General features: G+C 46.9%; 2 protein-coding genes across 3 annotated transcripts in view; both read left to right on the forward strand.

The window, feature by feature from the left end:
* The window catches only part of pkhd1l1.1 (PKHD1 like 1, tandem duplicate 1), a 36,778-nt gene extending 17,982 nt beyond the window's left edge, over window positions 1-18,796 (forward strand). For both annotated transcript variants that reach the window (XM_076754860.1, XM_076754859.1), the window contains exons 39-77: window positions 100-1,072; window positions 1,290-1,538; window positions 1,821-1,970; window positions 2,936-3,110; window positions 3,642-3,798; window positions 3,885-4,041; window positions 4,418-4,627; window positions 5,221-5,350; window positions 6,414-6,655; window positions 6,880-7,016; window positions 7,126-8,155; window positions 8,576-8,767; window positions 8,952-9,103; window positions 9,212-9,371; window positions 9,688-9,859; window positions 10,243-10,331; window positions 10,634-10,797; window positions 11,236-11,365; window positions 11,500-11,618; window positions 11,705-11,834; window positions 11,950-12,123; window positions 12,463-12,566; window positions 12,804-12,930; window positions 13,012-13,133; window positions 13,217-13,307; window positions 13,399-13,547; window positions 14,220-14,342; window positions 14,429-14,540; window positions 14,849-14,965; window positions 15,059-15,224; window positions 15,583-15,815; window positions 15,921-16,085; window positions 16,171-16,328; window positions 16,474-16,609; window positions 16,757-17,101; window positions 17,215-17,366; window positions 17,466-17,612; window positions 18,107-18,260; window positions 18,390-18,796. In XM_076754860.1, coding sequence (XP_076610975.1) covers window positions 100-1,072; window positions 1,290-1,538; window positions 1,821-1,970; window positions 2,936-3,110; window positions 3,642-3,798; window positions 3,885-4,041; window positions 4,418-4,627; window positions 5,221-5,350; window positions 6,414-6,655; window positions 6,880-7,016; window positions 7,126-8,155; window positions 8,576-8,767; window positions 8,952-9,103; window positions 9,212-9,371; window positions 9,688-9,859; window positions 10,243-10,331; window positions 10,634-10,797; window positions 11,236-11,365; window positions 11,500-11,618; window positions 11,705-11,834; window positions 11,950-12,123; window positions 12,463-12,566; window positions 12,804-12,930; window positions 13,012-13,133; window positions 13,217-13,307; window positions 13,399-13,547; window positions 14,220-14,342; window positions 14,429-14,540; window positions 14,849-14,965; window positions 15,059-15,224; window positions 15,583-15,815; window positions 15,921-16,085; window positions 16,171-16,328; window positions 16,474-16,609; window positions 16,757-17,101; window positions 17,215-17,366; window positions 17,466-17,612; window positions 18,107-18,260; window positions 18,390-18,646 — 7,950 coding nt within the window. In that variant the 3' untranslated portion in view covers window positions 18,647-18,796. The remainder of the gene's footprint in view (window positions 1-99; window positions 1,073-1,289; window positions 1,539-1,820; window positions 1,971-2,935; window positions 3,111-3,641; window positions 3,799-3,884; window positions 4,042-4,417; window positions 4,628-5,220; window positions 5,351-6,413; window positions 6,656-6,879; window positions 7,017-7,125; window positions 8,156-8,575; window positions 8,768-8,951; window positions 9,104-9,211; window positions 9,372-9,687; window positions 9,860-10,242; window positions 10,332-10,633; window positions 10,798-11,235; window positions 11,366-11,499; window positions 11,619-11,704; window positions 11,835-11,949; window positions 12,124-12,462; window positions 12,567-12,803; window positions 12,931-13,011; window positions 13,134-13,216; window positions 13,308-13,398; window positions 13,548-14,219; window positions 14,343-14,428; window positions 14,541-14,848; window positions 14,966-15,058; window positions 15,225-15,582; window positions 15,816-15,920; window positions 16,086-16,170; window positions 16,329-16,473; window positions 16,610-16,756; window positions 17,102-17,214; window positions 17,367-17,465; window positions 17,613-18,106; window positions 18,261-18,389) is intronic.
* Window positions 18,797-19,671: 875 nt separating this feature from the next.
* On the forward strand, window positions 19,672-21,367 carry gdf6b (growth differentiation factor 6b). The gene is made up of 2 exons (XM_076755114.1): window positions 19,672-20,017; window positions 20,219-21,367. The coding sequence occupies exons 1-2, from the start codon at window positions 19,672-19,674 to the stop codon at window positions 21,109-21,111; spliced, it is 1,239 nt and encodes a 412-aa protein (XP_076611229.1). The 3' UTR covers window positions 21,112-21,367.
* The last annotated feature ends 733 nt before the right edge of the window (window positions 21,368-22,100 follow it).

Here is a 22,100-nt window from a genome sequence, read left to right on the forward strand (position 1 = left end):
GGTACAAACACCTGCTGATACATTGATAAAATAACCAGTTAATCTGCATTTTGCGGAATCAAAGTGAAAGCTTGTTGACCGACGCTGGCGTCTCCGCAGGTGACAGTGGGGGATCAACCCTGTCAGGTGATCAACAGCTCTCACTCTGAGATCAACTGCCAGCTCAGCTACAACAGCGAACTTCCCGTCGGTGTCGCTCTCCCCGTCGCCGTCAGAGTCAACAACCTTGGCAGCGCCCTCATCGCCATAGTGAACGAGCTCGGCCGCCGTTTCGTGGTTCTTCCTGTGGTCGATTCTGTGTCGCCTCATGTCGGCAGCCCCAACGGCCACACACGCCTCCTCATCCAGGGCTCTGGTTTCTCTCAAGGACAAGTGACTGTCGCCAGCGAGCCGTGCACTGTTGTGTCAGTGAATTACACCTCAGTCACCTGTGACACCTCTGCCTCCCAGCCTCACGCTGGTGATGTCGTCCTCCACGTGGGCAGGATCCAAAGCTCCTGCCATTCAAACTGCTCCTTCATGTACTCATCCTCCGTCACTCCCACGGTCACCAGCATTTCCCCTGACAGCATCAGCGATCTGATCACCGTCACCATCTCCGGCTCAGGGTTTGGCAACCGTGCGGATGACGTGGCGGTGTTTGCCAGCACCACAGAGCTGGAAGTCACTGCCGTGTCGGATGGCAGCATTTCTGTGATAGTTAACGCTCTGTCCGCCGGCGACCACCCAGTCAGAGTCATCGTGAGAAGTAAAGGCCTTGCATCCGGTCAGGTCACCCTGAGCAGCCTCGCCCAAGCCGTCCTCAGCCCTGACATGGGCAGCCTGGCAGGAGGGACTTCTCTTGTGATCTTTGGAAATGGCTTCGCTCCAGGGAACACCAGCGTGACGGTCGGCGGCCAAACCTGCGAGATCCAGGAGGTGACGCCGGGGCGGCTTCGCTGCCTGACGCCTCCTCGCAGCGAGGGGCAGGTGACCGTCAACATCCAGGTGTTTTCAGTTCAGTATCCTCCGCTCAACTTCACCTACTCTGCAGCCCACACTCCTGTCATCAGCTCCATCAGCCCCACCAGTGGTAATTATGGCTCTCAGCATCATGTCATCATAGTAACTCTGAGTATAGTATTTTTTTTCTAATTGGATGCATGATGAGGATATTTGAAGTTCATGTAACTCTACAATTTCATATGAACAATGAAGCCGCCAGACTTGACGTATCCTGACAACACCCGTGTGTCAGTGGATCTGGATGACCTGAATAAAGCATTTCCTCGTCTTCCTCTTCCCCGCAGGGCCGAGCGGTGCAGTCCTCACGCTGACAGGTTCGGGATTCGGCAACAACTCTCAGCACGTGTCCGTCACCATAAACCACGTCCCCTGCAATGTGTCCTCAGTGACTGACACACAGGTTCAGTGCACCGCAGGGAACAACCCAGGGGGGGCGTACCCGGTCGTGCTTCATCACCAGGTCAAAGGTCGCGCCCAATCAGATGTCATGTTCACGTATGAGCTGACTCTGAGCAGCGTGCAGCCTAATCAAGGTGAGCGGAGAGACGATCTAAACAATTATTTAGCCTAATGTCTGCCTGCAGTGAATTACACTCATATTCTGTTATTTCATACACACAGAATATACAGGAGAGGCAGTCAGTGTGAAAGTACATGCACAGTTGTTGTTACTGGGTCAGATTGAAATGAATCGATCACCTGGCCTTATAGAGACTTCCTGTCTTAAAAGCTGTAACTTTTATGTCTTTGGTGATTTTGTGGTATTTCCTCTAGTGCGGCTCTCATAAGTTCTTTCTCCATCATGTGTGATTCAGGTAGTTTTGGTGGCGGCGCTCTGCTGTCCGTGCAGGGCTCTGGCTTTGACCCGCTCACGTCCACTGTGACCATCTGCGGGGACGAGTGTAAAGTTGACAGAGAAATGTCCACGTCAAGCCGTCTGTACTGCCAGTCTCCATCAAACAACGGTAAGTTTGGCTTAGTTTAGCCGGGATAATGATGAAGAATGTTTAGCCAAACTATCCTGAGGGCGTCTCTTCCGCTGGTGATCGGCGGACATGTACCTCATCTTTTCAGTCCTAAATTTGTCCCTCCTCTTCTACAGTTTCAGTTTGGTGCACTCACTAAAATCTCTGTAAACATTTTCCTTTGACTGTCCAGCAACCAAAAATCCAGATGAGAAAAGATCTGAGTTGAGGAAACTGTTGCTACATCTCTTCTGAGATCTAAGAATCTGTGAGCTTTTTTTTGCCCTGGATTTTACCTCCTAGGCTACAAACAGGTTTAATGTATATGCTTGTTTACATTTCAGTGTAATATTCTTCCAAAAAATACACCAAAAGTTAAACATCAATCGAAGATAAGGCTTTAAAGTTTTTACAGTGCTGCTCTTTGCTGTAAAGATACCAAATGCATTACCTCTTAATGAGGTTGTCTGGTCTCTGTCAGGGACACGAAAAGTCTTGTGCATCCCTGAAACACAAAGCGATTCACGTGTTTTTCTCTGACAAGCACCATTTCAGATATTTCACTCGTTAAATTGCCTGCGAACAACAGAAGAGGCTGCTCCAGGCTGTCCGTCTTTCTGTTAAAGATTCAGGAGTGAGGAGGTTTGAGGGGTTTTCAAGTTTTCCTTTGAAAAGAATGTGCTCCTGCTTGTTCAGGAATTTTTTTCTGACTCATAATACAGTACATAGTACAGAAGTAAACAGTTCTGTCTAAGCCGAACTTTACGTGCTCTGATGTAGACAGACTACTTCCAGAGGAATGTTGTCAGCCTTTCATCACAGGAGAACGTGACAAGCATGTCAGATTAGACAATAACATGTCATGGACGATGAAACATCTAAGGCTGCGTGTTGTCTCTAAGCAGCATCTCGATTCTTCTTCTGCTTTTGTTGTCGCGTGTGTCCGTCTGTCTGTCTGCTCTCAGGCACTCAGTCAGAGGTGAGCTGCGTGGTCGTTGTCATGAACCAGCTGGATGCCGTCAACACATCCAACGGCTTCACCTACAAATCTGAGATGACTCCGGTGATCGCTGAGGTTTCCCCACGCAGAGGAGGCACCGCTGGAGGCACCCGGCTCACGATCAGCGGCTCCGGTTTCAGGTGCAGTAGAGGAGGAGACTGTGCGCTGTGCAGATGAGACAATGAGGAGACGCACCCAGGTCATGGACCGCTGCTTGACAATTAACTGCTCAGCTTACGTGACACAACTGCTTTTGTTCCGTGGGACGTCTTTGCGTCCTTGCTTCATTGAGTTTTAATGCAAACACTTCGTTTTTACTTTTGGCAGAGAGTGAAAAATATAATTACATTTTTATTTCGATATAATAAACAATATTAGTATTTCTACATCTATTATTATCAAGTGCCATGACCCAAAATGACCCTTGCTTTAACATATATACAATTATAATAAACTAACTTATTAACATACTATACCAAACTATAATATTATATATTTGTTAAATTAAGGTGTGATGTTGTATCTGTTACATATGATATTTTGTTATATACACATATAATACAGGTGTGTATGTCACAGTACAACGTATGAGCTTTTATTTAATTTATCAATTAATTCATCTCTATATGGACATATTGTTCTTATTCATTTCACTCTTTCCCACCTCACAGCACTGACATGAGTGAAGTCAACGTGACCATCGCAGGGTCTGTGTGTGACGTCCAGTCCGCCAACAACACGCACATCATCTGTGTGACAAACGCTCAGCGACAGTCTCAGGAAACCAAAGTCCGAGTCAGCATCGGAGACCGAGGCATCGCCAAGATGGTGAGAGCGGATTCATCAGCAGTACAGGATCAGACTGATTTCAGAGTACACGGTCGTCTCAACCCAGTACTTGTCTCTTTCTTTAGGACAATGCAGACTTCTTCTACATTGACGTGTGGTCGTCCAGGTTCACGTGGGGTGGTCTGCCTCCTCCAGAGAAGGGCTTCTTTGCCGTCATCACTAAAGGCCAGACCATCCTGCTGGACACCAGCACGCCAGTGCTGAAAATGGTCCTCATTCAAGGTATAGATAGTACTTTATCGTGGGTAATGATGTAATGATACAAAGAAGGAAAGAGGGGTTTTTTTAGCGGGATTGATGTCATATTTTTCTCTCTGTATTTACTTGTAGTGTTTGGTTTTTTTTCTTCCAGTCCTTCGAGGTGTTTTAAGAAGTGAAATATATTTTATATACAGTTTTTTGGTTGCAAAATTTGTAGGATCACTCGCAAAGATGTTCATTTTTAGGACACAACCAAGCATTTTCTAACAAGATAATAACTAAAATGAAAAAAGACTTGTGAAATTCAGACTTCCTGAGCTTGAGGACCACACGCACAGTGGAATTACTCAATTGTCACCAGTATTTATTTTGTAACTTGCTGTTTCTTCGTGCTCAGGAGGCACGTTGTTGTTTGATGAAGCGGACATCGAGCTGCAGGCAGAAAACATCCTGATCACGGACGGCGGACGGCTCCAGATCGGCCAGGAGGGGGCGCCATTCCAGCACAAAGCCATCATCACGCTTCATGGAAACCTGCGCTCGCCTGAACTTCCTGTTTATGGCACCAAGACACTGGCTGTCAGAGAGGGAGTGCTGGACCTGCATGGTATGAGCATACACAGGCTAAATTAGGCTAAATATGAAGCTTAGCTTAGTTTAGCATTGAGATAGGAAACAGGAGGAGGCTGCTGGCCTTGCTCTCTCCAAAGAAAAATTGCCTCCCAACTAATCTAAAGCAACCTAAAGTGTGTGTTTTGGAGGTGCAGGTCAGCAGCCTTTGTCACTTTGGCACACTTTACTGCCTTTGTGCTAATCTAAGATCTCCAAAAATTAAAGGTAAATTAATTTAAAACTTTGGCTCTGATGTGCCTGCAAATGTGCTGTTTACACATGAATCCATCAGCGATAATAGTTCTATAATATACCAAAACCATGAAACAGGACATCCAGAATAACAAGTTGCTCGTAATACTTCTTCCACCACTGAACTACAGTCACCTCTGTTACACATTAAGCAACAGAAAAGTGAAATAATCCTTATCCAAATATTTCATAAGCCCCTAATTACATGTCATTATAGCACATAATGGTGAGCTCACAGGGTAATTTGAGTCATACGTCCTGAGGAGGTGTTATTTTTAGTGACACCTCACCTGGCCCCCTGAGGTGCACGACACTGCTGACAACCTGTTTTTCCAGGTATTCCTGTTCCTGTCCCCTGGACCCACTTGGCCCAGACGGCGACAAGTGGCTCCATCACTCTAACCCTGATGAAGGCGGTGACGTGGAAAGTTGGAGATGAAATCGTCATCGCTTCTACTGGCGACAGGTACACAATGTCTCAAGTTCGTGAATGTCTAAGCACAGAGTTATTCTGGTAATCCTGCAAAGTCAAAAGTATGTATATGATCAAATTTATGTGAAGACAACAATCTTACTTTTATGACATGTTACAGTACCATATACAAATGTTTCGCAATAGAAAACTGTAATTTTTGCATGAATATATAAATAACAGAACATATTGTAATGACTGCATTCTGGCTAGTTACCGCTAGCTTGTGAGATAGCCTTGGCTGCAGCTAATTTACCCACTTTTTCCTTTTTCCTGTGTGTGAAAAAACGATTTTAATGCTCCAACATCTTTGTAATTGAGTTTGTTATTACACATAAATAAGGCAAAGTAGCTGAAAAAAATCAGCTTAGCAAAGTAGCAACAACTGCTGCCTCTGACTTCTGACGCGAGATTTCATTTGGTTAAGCTTCCTTCAATCAAATATTCAAATGTATTAAAGGTTTATTTATTCAACTAGCTCATTCGTTCAAACTGACAAGAAACCTGAATAAGAAACAAGAACGTATTTTTTTATTGGTCAGTGACAATGATTAATATCTAACCTAGAAAGGCATAAAATTGAGTTTTTCCAGCGTATATATGTTATATAATTTGGATTAAACCCCTAAAACTTCGAACTCTTTTCCCTCAACTTCATGCTTTCTACCATTGCAAAGTACATTTACAGAAACCTCACACACACACACACACACACACACACACACACACACACACACACTTCTAGGCTGATGTGTGACGGGTTGTTTCCTCACAGTGTGTGTGAAGTTGAACGCCGCCCCCTTCCCAGAGAAAAGACGTCAGGATTATACCTGACATCAACCAAATCCTATGAAGTAACCAGATCCCTTAAAGTTGAAATAAATCTCACATCTCAGCACAGAAATCCTGCCTGAAAGGGAAAATGTGGGAAGAAATAACTGCCTCGCACACACAGCTGCCTCCTTTAAGGTGTAAAAATCTAATGTATTCTATAGATTAACAGTGATAAATCAATGTTGTGGAGCTGCAGATGTGACTCATTTATTTCTGTTTCCAGGCTCAGCCAGAGGGAGAACGAGGTGAGGAGGATCGCCGCCGTGTCGGCCGATGGAAAGACCCTAACCCTGACCGAAGCGCTCAAGTACACTCACCTCGGGGTGACCGTCACGCTGCCTGACGGTACGGTGTTTGAGGGCCGAGCTGAGGTGGGTCTACTCACCAGGAACATCGTGGTCCGAGGGTCCCAACAAGAAGAATGGAACGACCAGATCGAGGCCTGCCCCGATGGCTTTGTCCCAGGTGCTGTGTTTCAGTGGATGATGTTTCTGGAGGTTTCTGAGTTAGTGTTACACTTAATGCTGCAGCAAAGTAGAAGTGTCTTTAGATGAAGGCTGCAACTTATCATTATCATTATGAATTAGCCTGCTAGTTGGAAAAATTCCGGCCCTTGGACGAATGTAGTTGATGATGTGTATTGTCATAGGTTTACGCAGTATTAACATCTTTCTGTTCCCGTCATGCAGGTGAGTTCTCCACCCAAACCTGCTTCCAAGGACGGTTTGGAGAGGAGATCGGCAGCGATGAGTTTGGAGCATGCATCATGTTCCACGCCCCCAGACCAAATGAGAATCTTGCAGTTGGCAGACTGGAACATGTTGAGGTGAAATGCTTTAAACCTTCCTCTTGAATTTTGTACCTCTTCCGTGCACTTAAGTATTTACATAAACTGAAATGATGAACTTTAACGACCTCATGATTTTATGCCGCAGGTCTTCCATGCTGGACAGGCCTTTAGGCTGGGACGCTACCCCATCCACTGGCATCTGATGGGAGACGTCAACTACAAGTCATATGTGAAAGGCTGTGCCATCCATCAGACCTTCAACAGAGCCGTAACCATCCACAACACCCACCGGCTGCTGGTGGAGAACAACGTCATCTATAACATCATGGGTGGTGCATTCTTCATCGAGGACGGCATTGAGACGGAGAACATCCTGCAGTATAACCTGGCCGTGTTCGTCAAACAAAGCACCAGCCTGCTGAACGACGACGTCACTCCTGCCGCCTACTGGGTCACCAATCCCAACAACATCATCCGCCACAACGCCGCCGCAGGGGGCACCCACTTCGGCTTCTGGTACCGCATGCACGAGCATCCTGATGGACCATCCTACGACAGGAACATCTGCCAGAAGAGGGTTCCCCTCGGCGAGTTTTACAACAACACTGTGCACTCTCAGGGCTGGTTCGGCCTTTGGATCTTTGCAGACTTTTTCCCCATGAAAAACGGAGGCTGCCGCTCCACAACTCCAGAGCCTGCCGTCTTCAGGTCCCTCACCACCTGGAACTGCGAGAAAGGTGCAGAGTGGGTCAACGTGGGTGCCGTGCAGTTCAACAGCTTTGTCATGATCAACAACGAGAAAGCTGGCATTGAAGCCAAGCGCATCTTTCAGTGGGCTGTGAGCGGCTACGGAGAGGACGGAGGGGCGACCGTGTCCAACAGCACCATCGTGGGCCATGTGGATGAGCTCGGACTGGGAGAAAACTACTGCACGCACCGAGGCGTCATCGCGCCATTGGACGATGGCCTGAGTGTTCTTAACACCAAGTTCATTAACTTCAACCGCGGCTCTTGCGCAGCCATTGGGGTGGCCGCAATCGATGGGACGTGTGTGGATCGATGCGGTGGCTGGGCCGTCAGGTTTAGTGACATTGGGTACGTCAACTCACCCAACAAGGCCGGCTTCAGGTGGGAGCACGAGGTGCAGCTGCTGGACACTGATGGCTCCCTCACAGGTACTCAGGCTTTAGTCTTGTATTACACATTTGCCCCTCACTCATATTAACAACATTTCCAGACTACATCAGACTAATCAGTCCCTCTTTCTTTTGGGCTTTTCAGAAAATTATTGTTTAGGATTCAGTAATGTCCAAAAACAGCTGGACGCTGAAGTTTTTAACAAACATCACTCAAACAGGAGTGAAAACTGAATTTACTGGGGACTATTTTCACTGGTGGATTAATGCACCTTTGGTATTCCAGTGCATATTTCTGGCAGCAGGACAGTTTATGTGAGATTGAATCGAGATCAACTCCAGTCCTCATGTTCGTGGTTATGAAGGAACATGCAGTCAGGTTAATGCAGCTTAGGTGGGCCTGTCCTCCATCCCTGCATCCAGCTAAACTCTGTATTATTCATTTCTCTTTACTTTCAGGAAATATCAACCACAAAGTCGTGCCTATGAGCCCCCTGCTGGACCCTGCTCACTGTACCCAGAGCAGCGAGTGGAGTGTGGGTTTCCCCGGCGCTGTGTGCGACCACACCGTCGACTTCCACCGCTTGGCGTTCAACAATCCGTCACCGAGCTCTCTGAGGGGCAAAGACGCCGTCTTCACCAACTCACACGGTATTGAAATACACACTGTCAAAACTTTTAAATGTCAGTTTGTTGTTTAAGCAGTAACTTATCTGCACAATAAACAAAAGATACAAATTCAATCCAGAAGAAACATGCAGAAAGAAAAAAAAACAAAAACAAAACAAATTCTAAACAACATATAACACAAATAATGTGTTATATTCCATTACAGGCACCAGTGTGATTCCATATCTAAAGAAGAGAATGACTCATAAGTTTGGCTGGATGGCGTTGCTGCCCTCTGGACAAACGTACAACTGGTACTTCAACGACATGGACCACATCACCAACATCACATATGCTGCTAAATTCTATGGCTTCAAGGTAAATGAAAGATCCTTCACGTCATATTAACACAATAACAAATCTAAAACCAGCTTTGTGTCTATTTGCGCTGATGTCTTCTTGCTTGGACCTCTTCCCCTCACGCAGTCAGATCAATACGTGATCATCAACCACAACTTGACTCAGAGTCCGGACAGATTCCGCATCATCGACGAGAGGAACGGCTCATCGACGCCGCTGAGCTTCAACAGTAACAAGAACGGAGACTGGTACTTCAACGACAGCTCCAACAACCTCTACTACATCAGTAAGACACACTTTTATTGATTGTAATGCTTTTTTGGATGATTGGTTAATCAATTCAGCTATTGATTAAACACAAATGCTAAACATGGACTCATTGTAGATTCTCAAATGTCAGGATTCGCTGTTTTTATATGCTTGTAAACTGAATATCTTTGGGTTTGGCGCTGTAGGTCGGACAAAATGAGATCAAGAAACTAAAAAATCCCACATTAATAACAAATGGTGACCACTAAATCACACGATCAGCTTCAGGTAAAAGTGTCGATGTCGATGATCGAGTGCGTCTTCATTTATTTGACGTTGTTCTGTGTCTGCAGTATCTGGGAAAACCAGCCAGCGGCGGCGGCGTAACAGCGTTGACCGCTCCGTGATGGACACCGCCGTGAACTTTAGGGTCTACCGCTGCTTCTACCCCAACTGCATCCCACCACCACCACCACCTCCAGCCACGCTCGCCCCCATACCCACCGGCCGGCCTGACGACTTCATGTATGTTGTCCACTGCATCGTGTTCTTCATCACAGGAACACATTAATTCAAACTCACTGGCTGTAGTCAGACAACACTGTTGAGTCCATCACTTTTGGGGACATTACGTAGACTTTCATAGTAGAAGGCATCGCTTCTTCTTTCTTGTCTTTAAAAATCATGTTTTTAACAGTGTGCTGATTTACTTTACTTATTGACTGGTCTGTTACATGATACTGACCTGAGCAACATTAATTCCTTTTTGTTGGCAGTAAAGAACATCAGTCTATCTATAAGAGAATAAAACTTAATTCCCAGATTAAAATGACTTGATGAGAGAGACATCAGTCATGAGTCAGTCACCTCACACCAATACGTCCTTTTGTTTGTGTGTTTCTCTCCAGTCTGTGGTCCAGCGCCTCTTTCTGGAAAAGCTCAGCTGAAAATAACTTCACTGTACCAACAGAGGGCGCTGATGTGGTCATCCCATCAGGTACAGTCTTGTTTTTTCCATCATTTGCATCGCTTGTTGCATGTCAGAAGCTTGAATTTGTCATTTTGTGTTTAGTAACATGAGGATAGAAAAACTAATCCCTCATCCTTGTCTGTTGATACAATTTGATTCTGAATAAATGATACATTATACAATAAATTATAAATAATAGTTTATTTTGAGATCCAGTTTCTGGACATTCATTCAAGACTTTTACATTTTCAACCAAAGATCCAGTTCGAGCAGGATCTGATGGTAATAAGCTGTTTTCACGAGACCTTTGTGTCCCCGTCAAACCACAGGGAAGTGGGTCGTGTTGGACGGCGACACCCCTCCCCTCAACAAGCTGACGGTCATTGGAGTTCTTGAGATCCCCGACACCATGAACAGCTCGTCCAGCAGACAGGCTCGAGCTGCGCCTGAATACAGCACGGTGGTGGTGGACGCTGTCTACATCTCCATCCAGGTCAGTGTGATCAATAATCTATGTGACCTCCATGATTATCTGGATTCATCTCACTCTTAATGCTGCACACAAGTGTAGAGGAAAGGTGGCCCAAAGTGGCAACCTTGTATTTATCTCATCTTTCTTTAAAATCAGGTTCCATTTAACATTATCTCTAAAATCACAATCTAAATCCCATCCATTACGCTAACTCCTCTTATGAAGCGCAGAGTTTCAGTGGGCAGGCAGCTAAGGATTCGAAATTCAGTCTTCACTCATGCTGAGTAGTGACGCTCAGCAGGAAACATCTCTAAATGCACAGCTGGGTGTGTCTTAATTCTGATCGCCTTAGATCATCGAAGGGAGAATCAATCTCCGATCGTCCGTTCAGTCGTTGACATATCAGCACAAGTTTGACTGATAGCTGTGAGGTGACGTTCGCGTCTCCTGCTGTTTCAGGGCGGCAGGCTGATTGCAGGGTGGGATGACGAGCCGTTCAGAGGTCAGCTGCACATCAAACTGAGAGGGAACCACCGAACGCCTGACTGGCCTCTGCCGAACGGACCCAACCAGGGCTCCAAAGTCCTGGGTAAGAAAACAATCAACTTCATGAGCTCACTGAACTGATACAGAAGATATTTGCTACTGGAGCTGTGACTGCGCTCCCTACAAAAGATGACTGAACTGATGACTCTCAGCTGTGTGTGTGTTGCTGTTCCTCAGGTGTGTTTGGTACTCTGGAGCTCTACGGACAACCTCACAACGTTTACCACACCAAACTCGCCGCCACCGCTGTCGCTGGATCCAACACTCTGAGCCTGGCGCAGTCCGTCGACTGGCAGGTCAGAGTTAAATCAGTGTTGAGGTACTGATGAAGCTGCTGTGAGAGCTCGTATTTGTTTACGTGTCTGCGTTGTTGTGTGTGCAGGTTGGAGACGAGGTCGCCATCTCCACCACCAGCTACAACGCGTGGGAGACGGAGAAACGCCAGATCACCGCCGTGTCAGCAGACGGCCGCGTCCTGACCCTGAACCAGCCTTTGGCCCACACTCACATCGGTCAGTTCAACAAACACAGCAAACACAACTGCAAAATGATGCTAAACATACTGCAAACAAAATGATTCGTTAAAGCGCCTCTCACACTGACCTCCTCTCCTCTGTCTCTCCTCAGGTGAGACTCACTCTGTCGCAGGGACGTCGTTCTCCTACACTCTGGCGGCCGACGTCGGTCACCTGAGCAGAAACATCAAGATCATCGGTGAGGAGTATCCGCAGATGATGGAGGAGTCGTTCGGAGCCAGACTTTTGGTGGGCACCTACTCCTGGGGCGGAATCGACTACAAAGGTACGTTTTTGATCAAACCTTTACACAGCGCGTGTATCGGATCCGTTAACTCGAACGTATTTACTGAACTTAGGTTCAGATGGATTAGTTCCAGTCTGCGGTTACATTTTTTGAGGCACAAACGCAGGGAGCGAAACAGTGCTGCAGCTTTTTTGTCGATGCATTGTGCTGAATGCCTTTTACCATTTTCCTTTTTGAAACCTTGGCACACCTTTGCACCTGTAACTCCTCAAAACGCCCTGCTACGGCTTTGCCTTCATGCTCATTTCCATTGTTTGCATGTTTTATTTACATTGAAACACATGAAGCACGTCATTGTTCGATGTTTTGTCCCTGAAGGCAAAGCTCAGGTCAGAAACGTGGAGTTCTTCCACTCTGGTCAGGAAGGCTGGATCGACTACAGCGACCCTCGTTACTCTGTGGCCTTCGTCAACCTGGGAGAGGTGCAGCAAGACACACACACACATCAAAACCTACTACAGGAACACATGCACATTGAATAAAACTTGAATGCAGCACCCTTCAGATACTTGGTACTTTAGAGTTCTCTAAATTTTATGTTTGTTGAAGTATGAAAGTAAATGCAGCCTGTCGCCCACCTGAAAGTTCACTAATTAATGAATCTGAAAGTGAGTACGGCCGATTCTGATTCTGATTCCGTTTGTTTTCTGTGGTGAAAGGTTTCAGGAGAAGACTCGTACATTCAGGGTTGTGCTTTCCACGACGGTTTCTCTCCAGCCATCGGAGTGTTTGGCACAGAGGGACTGAACATCGACGATAACGTCATCTATCACACTGTGGGAGAAGGTAAGCAACGGTCAACACACGGGGACAGACTGTCGCTGAACAAGAACGCCTCAAAGCGTTAAAGTGCCTTCCTGTCTGCAGGTATCAGGATTTGGGGCAACAACATAACAGTGAGGAGGAACCTGGTGATGATGACGCTGTGGCCTGGATCATATCAGGACAGAGAGGAGCCTTTCAACTACGCCTGGAACGCCGCCATCGAGGTCCGTCCTCCCAAAATACAACATCAACCTCTGATAGTGAAAAATGGCTGCTTTTAAATTCTGTACTGTTTTATCTTTTTCAGGTCAACGAGGGGACGAATGTTGTGCTGCAGAATAACATCGTGGCGGGTTATGAGAGAGTCGCTTATCGCATCGATGGTGAACCGTGTCCAGGTAACAGAAACCAAAGCTCATTGTGTGAGGTTATTTTTCACCAGTTTCACCAGAAGTCCTCAAAGATTTGATGTCACGTCTGCCTGTGCAGGTTATCCGAACGAGAATGAGAGGTGGATTCACAACGAGGCTCACGGCGGCCTGTTCGGAGTCTACCTGAACAAAGACGGTTTGCCCGGCTGCAGCCTCATCCAGGACTTCTTCGTGTGGAGGAGCTTTGACCACGGCATCTACTTCCAGGTCTCAACACTGAACATCTTCTTTTTCCTTGACCTTGATTTATGTTCGCCATTCATCCCCAAAGCAACGTTCTGCCTTAATGTGACTGCGTGAGGAAGGAACAGTGTGGCGCTGTGCCTCATGACCTGAGGTTAAGTGACGTCAAGGGTCAGGAAAAGTAAAACACATATACAACAATAGAGGCCAGATGCACAGAGCACAATGAGCAGCCTGTCGTGATCGAGGCGCCTGCAGGAGGACTTTAATTAGGAAACATGAATAATTCTTGTTTGCTACATGGGATCATTTGCCTTTTCGCTCATTTTGACATTTTGACTCCTCCACATGCAGGAGAGGTTTCACAAAATATCATCAGTGTTTTTTAGCACGGCGCAGTAATAAAGCAATAATAAAGTGATAATACAGAGTGATGCTCGTGCCGTTTGCAATCTGCGTGTGACTGGAAAGAAGTAACTGAAGTCTGTTCTGTTCCTGCTCTCTTTCTATGATGCACATGTAGAAGCTCATGTTTAGGCATATTTCTGAAACAGTGTTGGTATCAGTGAGTTTGTTCAGTTTATGGATTCATAAAAGTCAATAAAGACCAGGAGCTGCAGGATTAAGATAATCTAGATTGCATTCATGAGAAATGACACTGTGCTCCTCTTCGCCCTCTTCCTCTCACCCTCACAGACCATCATGGATGTTATTGTGTCCAACGTGACCCTGGTGGACAACGGGTTGGGCATCATGCCTCTCATCTTCGCTCCTCCGTCTCTCTCTCACGCATACGCTGATAAAACTGTTCACGTTCAGGTGAGGAGGCTTTATTTACACTCACTTTCCTCTCGTACGCATCACATGTTATTCACAGCGGTTTTACTCTCCTCACGTTTTCCCAGGATGCCTTGATTGTTGGCAGCAGCCCGAACTTTCACTGTTCCGACACTTTGCCCTCCACTGACTTCAACATTATCAACAGCGGTGGCCATCGAGCCCCAAGACCTCTCAACGGTAGAGTGCAAACACCCCGAGCACCACATATGACTGCGTCAGAGTGGACTGATCGGAGTGATTGTCATGTTTTCAATATCTATACCAGGACATTCTTCTATTTTTAAGTCATTCAGGTTTATTGTCTCATCTCATATCCTGCTGAAAACTGTGACGGAGACGTGTTTGATACAGAAACAATTTTTAGAATGAAAAAGTAAAACCTGCACATCTGAATACATTAAAAACAGGCTCTAACTATCATTTTTTATGTGAATGCAGGCTGGTTAAACTGAAAAGATTCCTTACGTTGTGTTTTCTCTCTGCAGGCGGCAGATCTGGAATCTGCTGGCCGACTTTTGCCTCCGGACACAACAACGCTCCAGTGAAGGTCCACCATCTGAACAACAACTACAATGCCATCAAAGGACTGATGAAAGTCCAGGGTGAGTTCAGGCTCTCAGGTTTAGGACCACAGTGGTTTTTGAAAACAATCCTCACAATGGTTTGAAGAACTGTTTCCTCATTTCTCTTTCTAGACACGACATTCGTGGGTTTCCGAAACGTCTGCTCCAGCGAGACGAACATAATGTTCATCACCAACCCGATCAACGAGGACCTGCAGCACCCCGTGCATGTTTCAGACATAACGATGATCGACAGCACAGAGGAGGCCAAAGTCTTCATCCACAGGCCTGATCTGGGGTAAGTCATCGTCCATCAGCTGACAGCAGGCTCGCAAAATCTGTGATCTTATTTTTACGTACATCAATCAGTGAAAAGAATGGATGGCGTCTTGTCGCTTCATTATGTACATTTTTATTTATGTAAGGACTGCAGTTGAAAATGTAATTATATTTGATGTCATTGTAAGAAACTGACCTAAAAATGTCTTCAAAACTGTAAAAGTTTATGTCAGTTTTCAGTTTGTTATTTTTAGGTCGGGTTGCATTTAACAGAGAACCAAAGTCAAACTTGTGAATTGTTGCAGCTTAAATTTCAGGTTTAAACAGACAAAGTCTTTGTGTTGTTTTGTTTATGCTAATGTAAAAATGCTCTTCAGCAAAGTGAACCCGGCTGACTGTGTGGACATGGACTGCGATTCAAAGAAGAAGACCATGTTGAAGGACTTGGACGGTTCCTTCCTGGGTGCAGTGGGAACTGTGCTGCCCCAGTCTGAGTACGAGTGGGACGGTGATCCCAGGAGGGGCCTGGGCGACTACCGCATCCCCAAAGTCATGCTCGCTTTCCTCAACGGCAGCCGCATCCCTGTGAACCAGATCGCTCCACACAAAGGTGACCAGACCGATGGAGGGCCTAAAAAGGATCAACACTAATTCAAATTCTAGTTAAAAATATCAGCAGATTTCTAAAATGCCATGTTGCTTCATTCGTCTGTAGGTGTGATCAGGAAAGACTGCACCTACATGAGTTCCTGGCAGAGCTACAAGTGTTTCGGGCTGAACTACAGGATGCTGGTGATCGAGAGTCTGGACGCAGACACAGAGACCAGACGTTTGTCCCCCGTCGCCGTGCTGGGAGACCAGTTTGTGGATCTGATTAACGGTAGGACGAGTTCTGATATGATTACAGAAAAAAATCAAAACATAAAGTGTGCGTCTGTAACTCAGTCGTGTATCTTTGCGTGCAGGTCCTCAGGATCACGGCTGGTGTTCGGGGTACACCTGCCAGAAGAGAGTGTCTCTCTTCCACAGCATCGTGGCCACAGGTCACTCCTTCGACGTCTACTTCACCAGCGTCAGCCCTCAGAAACTTCGCCTCATGATGCTGAACGCTAATGAGTCTGAGGTCAGTGCATGCTCTGCTCTAAATGTTCTACATTGGCAGAAACGCAATTGTGTTCTTCAGCTGTAGAGTTCTTTAAATGTGGCCTTTACATTAGAAGCTCAGTTTAGCTTCACCTCAGCTATCTTTAATTTCTTGCTTTGTGCAGAGCGTCGTGGTGTCGGTCTTCTACTCCAAGCCGCAGCGGTTGGATGTGTTTGTTGACAACAAGCTGGTCGCTCCGACTAACGCTAAGTGGAACGCTGACAACACTGACTACACCCTGAAGAAGCCCACCTATGCAGGTACTCGAGCTTCACCTGCACGCACATAATGTGGCTGTAAATCAGTTCAGTTCTTAGTATCAGCAGAAGTATAGAACAGCTGAGGGTTGTTAAGTATTTTTAATCTAAGTGTCATCATTTCTGCTGTTCTTTCTTTTATCCCTCCAGGTCAATACGTCCCTAAACTGAATGCCACTTTGGGAACCAACTACTTCGACCAGGACTACAAGATGCTGAAGGTCGTGGTGAGAGGCTCCAAGCCTGTGGAGATCCGAACCTCCCCGGTTCTCTTCATCGCCTTCGAGCTGCCCGCCATGACCGAGGACGAGTTCTTCGGAGAAGACCTGGTCCGGAACCTTGCCATGTTCCTCAAAGTTCCCCCGAATATGGTCCGAATCACCAAGATCATCCGGGAGGATGGAGGCGCACGACGCAGGAAGAGATCCACGGGCCTGACGGTGGAGGTGGAGATCAAGAAACCTCCAGTCCAGCAAATCAGCAACAGCACCAACGGTGAGTGGGAGAAGAAACCGAATGTCTGATATGTGAAGGTTGGCGTGTAAACTCAGATCCAGCCCTCGAACAGCCACACATGTAACATCTCTCTGTTCCCTCTGTCTTCTCAGATGAGGAGGACTTCACGTTGTTGAAGACCATCGCTGATGATCTGGGTCAGGCAGCAGTTTCAGGAAACCTCAGTAAGTCCATCGGCTTCAACGTGTCTTCCATGGGCGTCATCCCGCCGCCTCCTTCATCATCCGACCCCAGCTGGAATGAGGTGAGCCTCGAGAGTTAATCACAACAGTATTTGCCATAGTGAAAGAAATTCAGTGTCTGTTTCCTGTCAGTGGTTCATCGGTTTTCTCTTAAATCTCAGGAGGCCACAGCAGAGGTGACGAGGGAGGAGCCTGAGGTGAGCTACGTGTCCAGCGTGGACAGCCTGCTGCTGATGGTGGAGCCGATAGCCGGGGAGTTTGTGGGTCCTCTGTACCAGCAGCCCAGGCTCATGGCAGTGGATGAGAAGGTAAATCTGATGTTCTGAGGGCAGAGGAAGGACGTTGACTTGAATATTGTTGCTCTGTTTTGTTAGGTTCAACCAGTTTGAATCCACCTGTGGACCTCTGTTGCACCTCTCTCCGTGATTTCCTCTCATCCCTCTACTGTTGTTATCTAATAAAGGCATAAAGTACCCCAAAAAATACTAATAATTAAATCTGCATTTCGCATTGCTTTAAGTTGTGTGCTTGATTCGTTTGTCACTGACACTTTTGTTTCCTTTTTGGAGAAGGTTCCTGTTAGCCCTTTTTAGCCTAAATGAGACAGTGTTCACCTTATTTATATGTAAGCAGAGTACAATGCTAAAAAAGCAGCTTTCTCTCGTTTACTGATTATTTTGGGAATGTTTGTCTCCTCATTGTCAAATGTCAGGCTATAAAACTAAAGGACACACACACTGAAAGACTCCATATGTTGCTGTAGCTGCTGTGTGTAAACGCTGCCCTGCGCTGTTGTCTGCAGGGTAACTGTGTCTCTGTGGGAGTGACGACTCTTACTGTAACAGCCAGCCTGAAGGACTCCAGTGGAGACAACGTAGACGGACTGGAGGGAAACACCACCATCCTTTTCAGCACCTGCTGGGCAAACTTCACCGACCTGTCCATCCTCAACAGTGGTACGTCTGCATCAGTCCTACAAAACACTGGAAACACTTTAACCCTGAGTTTACCGCCGAGGTGCCAGCTCTCTGCAGGTCATGTTCATTTTATTTGAATCACCACAGTGACTCTTCCTCTCCCTGCAGGTGAGAACCTGACCATGGTCTTCACTCTGAAGGAGTGGGGTGCTCAGTCACGCAGCTTCACTGTCAAAACCACTCCAACAACCCAGACCCCACCAACCAGCAGCAACGTCACGGAGACAGCACCCACAACCGAACCGCAGTCCACCACCGACGAAAGCATCTTCGGCTCCACCACCGCCGTGTCGGCCGGCAGCCTGTGGCTGGTCAGCGTTATCTACGCTGTAGCCTGCAGCTCCGGCGGCATCCCTGTATGTTAGATCGTTCTCCGCAGCTGAGAGGGTTTTATGAAGGATACCTCAACATGTACTGTGTGTTCACCTTAGCATGAACAAGTCTGCTAAATAAAACAAATGTAACCCTTGAATATATTGTGCACATGTTTGCTTGTTTTATTCAATTTATAGTAAGATGTAAACAAAAATCACTGGGCTGGGCCGGAGCCAAAAGTCAAAGCACTCATTCCTCCCTCTCTGTCACCTCAGGAAAAGCTGTTTTTTCCTGTTTCTTTCACTTCATTGTGTAAAAATGTCTGATATTATTATAAAGCTCTTCTTAAAAACAGGTGCAATAGGGCTTAACTTGAATCTGTGACAAGGTGCAGGGAGACTTTGTTTGTTGATGATTGTTTGATCTTCTCCTTTCAATAAATTCTGTTTTTCATTGTTAAACACGTTTATTGCCTCATTAATTTGACAGCTGTCTAATGCTGAGTGGGGGCTCTGTCCGTGGTGCTGAAGGACGCTGATTGGCTGAATGGGGTCCTCTTTCTGCACCGGTGCGATATGTTTGCGCTTCGCTAGAGGGCGGGAGACTCCGTGGCAAACCCTGGATCCATGCAGCACTGAGGCTGTTTAAAGTCCTGCTTGAGCAGAGAGAAACTTCTGTAATGGAGAGAAAAAAGGGAAAATTAAGAGCCATTTTGGTTTTGCAGAAGTAGCTTTTTCAAAGCGAGTCTCCGCATATGCGCCAGAAGTTGCGGAGCGTCTTTTCAGCGCACATCTGCGTCCCAGGAGGGAGGCGACGGCCGGCAGAGGAACAATTAGTTTTACAGCCTTAATTTGCGCCCTCCATTTAGCCTCGGCGTTAACAGTACAATGTGGGCGTGTTCTCGCCCCCTTTTTAACTTTGCACCGCCTGTCCCGCGGAGCTGTGCGCACTTTGCGGAGCTGCCACTTGCTGGATGCAGAGTTCAGCTCCGGCTTCGCCCGTGGTCCCCCCTCCCCGCCCCCGCCACCCGGCCACAGCACAGGCTCCGGCTCTGAGACCAGGACGAGACCAGAGGATGGATTTCTGTCACTTCGCTTTTCTCTGCGGGGCTCTGGTGTTTGTCTGGGAAGTCCCCTGTTTCCAGACTCTCGCTATTTTTCCTCCAGCCGCCCCGAAGAGCAGCAAGGCGACGAGGATCTTTGATGGACAAGAAGCGTCTAAGTATTTCAAGGAGTTTTACGCGCCGCCGTCCATCGACAGACGCAGTAAAGCACCATCTAAAGAGCTGATTGAGCCTCATGACTACATGCTGTCTATTTACAAGACCTTCTCCACGGCGGAGAGACTGGGACTCAACGCCAGCTTTTTCAGGTCTTCAAAGGCTGCAAACACTATTGCAAGTTTTGTGGACAGTGGAGAAGGTACGTGGAGCTTTGCTGCGTGTATGAGTGTGTGTGTGTGTGAGTGTGTGCATGCAGGTAGGGATGACTCATGCCTGGTCTCCCAGATTAATTCGGTGCAGACAGTAGTGGGATTTTTCCGGTCAGATTCCACATCTCCGTGGTATGCACATCATCTCCGTGAGAATGCATCTGACCCTGCTGCTTTAATGTTTTCCACAGATGACCTCCCACTCTCGCCTCTGAGGAGACAGCAGTATCTGTTCGACGTCTCAACCCTCTCCAGAAAAGCGGAGGTGCTGGGAGCCGAGCTCAGGATATACACCAAAGTGTCTGGGAATTTCAGGATATCGGAAACAGAGCCCGTAGACATCCAGCTCCTCTCCTGCCACGACCGGCAGCTGCTGGACTCCAAAACACTGGACCTGGAGGATTCCCAGAGGCCGAAGTGGGAGGTGTTGGACGTGTGGGAAATATTCAGAGAGCAGCAGCACCTGAGCCAGGGGAAGCACTTCTGCCTGGAGCTCAGGGCCATGCTGGACAACCCAGAGAGGGAGCTGGACCTGCACCTTCTGGGACTGCACAGGCACGGCAGGCCTCAACAGAAGAAAGCCATCTTAGTGGTCTTCACCAGGTCCAAGAAGAGGCAGACCCTCTTCAGCGAAAGGAGAGAGGGGAAGGCGCTGCTGGGTCTCGAGAGGCAGGCCAAAGAGAGGGGCCATGGCACCAAAGCCAGCAGGAGAAGGAGGACGGCTGCGTCCAAAACCCGCCACGGGAAGAGACACGGCAAGAAGTCCAAGTCCAGGTGCAGCAAGAAGCCGCTGCACGTCAACTTCAGAGATCTGGGCTGGGACGACTGGATCATCGCCCCGCTGGATTACGAAGCGTACCACTGCGAGGGGGTTTGCGACTTCCCCCTGCGCTCCCACCTGGAGCCCACCAACCACGCCATCATCCAGACTCTGATGAATTCAATGAACCCCAGCAACATGCCGCCCAGCTGCTGCGCCCCTTCCAAACTCAGCCCCATCAGCATCCTCTACATCGACTCAGGAAACAATGTGGTCTACAAACAGTACGAGGACATGGTGGTCGAGTCCTGCGGCTGCAGGTAGTAGATCTGACAGCCGCGGTGCTTTACGTTGACCTCCTCTTTGTTCGTCAGTCGTTCTGGTTACTGGGAATCGAACAGCATGTGTGGTGGCAATGCTGCACGTGAAATAAGGAACTCTTTCTTGTTTGGTAGATGGAGACTGGAAAGACCTTAATGATGCAACCTACAAGGTCATGTTTAATACCTCAAACATTTGTTTTCTTGTGTTTTTCTGTTTGTTCCTGTCTTGACAAAACCTATCCTGCCACTCAGCACCACAGTGACTGCATGTTCATGGAAATATGAGAAAGATGAACTGGTTGAAAACTCATCTGTGTCACCAAATGAACAAAAGGTTTCACAAATATCCTTATTCTCTTCCTTAGATGAGAAGTTCCATATCACTCATCAGGTTGTACAATAAATGTGAAGCTGCAGCCTCCCAGTTAGCTTAGCTTAGCACAAACACTGGAAACAGGGGGAAACAGCTAGCCTGGCTCAGTGTAAAGGTAACATTATAGCTCATTTGGTTAATGCATACAAAAACTGAAGTGTAAAAATGATGAGCTAGGCTAGTTTCTAGTCTTTATGCTAAGCTAAGGTAACCACCTCTTGTCTGTAGCTTTATATTTACTGTACAGGCACGAGTGTGGCATCGATCTTTTCATCAAATTTGCAGCAAGAACTTCTTCAAAAATTGTCAAACTATTCCTTTGAAAGAGTTACAGAAATAATCCTCAAGTTAAGGAAAATAAATCTGCTTTTATAAAATGATCACCAGTGCAAAAATAAAACAACTGGTGCCACTTTCATCCTTTTACCTCCCTGTTTGGCCCAGAGGACTCCAGCACTATGTTAGACTGCTAATCCTATGAAAAGTCATATTGATATGAAAACTTAATATATGTTATGTTAGATTAGATAAAAGATGTTCTGGTCACTGTAGTCATTTTCAAAGAATGCCCTAAAGCAAAATCCAGGCACATTGTACGGAGGAGCAGTCCGGCGGTC

Source organism: Chaetodon auriga, chromosome 17 (assembly GCF_051107435.1).
Source record: "Chaetodon auriga isolate fChaAug3 chromosome 17, fChaAug3.hap1, whole genome shotgun sequence".
Lineage (NCBI taxonomy): Eukaryota > Metazoa > Chordata > Actinopteri > Chaetodontiformes > Chaetodontidae > Chaetodon > Chaetodon auriga.

Bases quoted from the DNA above. Each gene is read 5' to 3' on its own strand.
- gdf6b (XM_076755114.1), top strand. From the start codon at position 19,672: ATGGATTTCTGTCACTTCGCTTTTCTCTGCGGGGCTCTGGTGTTTGTC. The intron at 20,018-20,218 runs GTACGTGGAGCT...TGTTTTCCACAG, and splicing joins TTTTGTGGACAGTGGAGAAG to ATGACCTCCCACTCTCGCCT.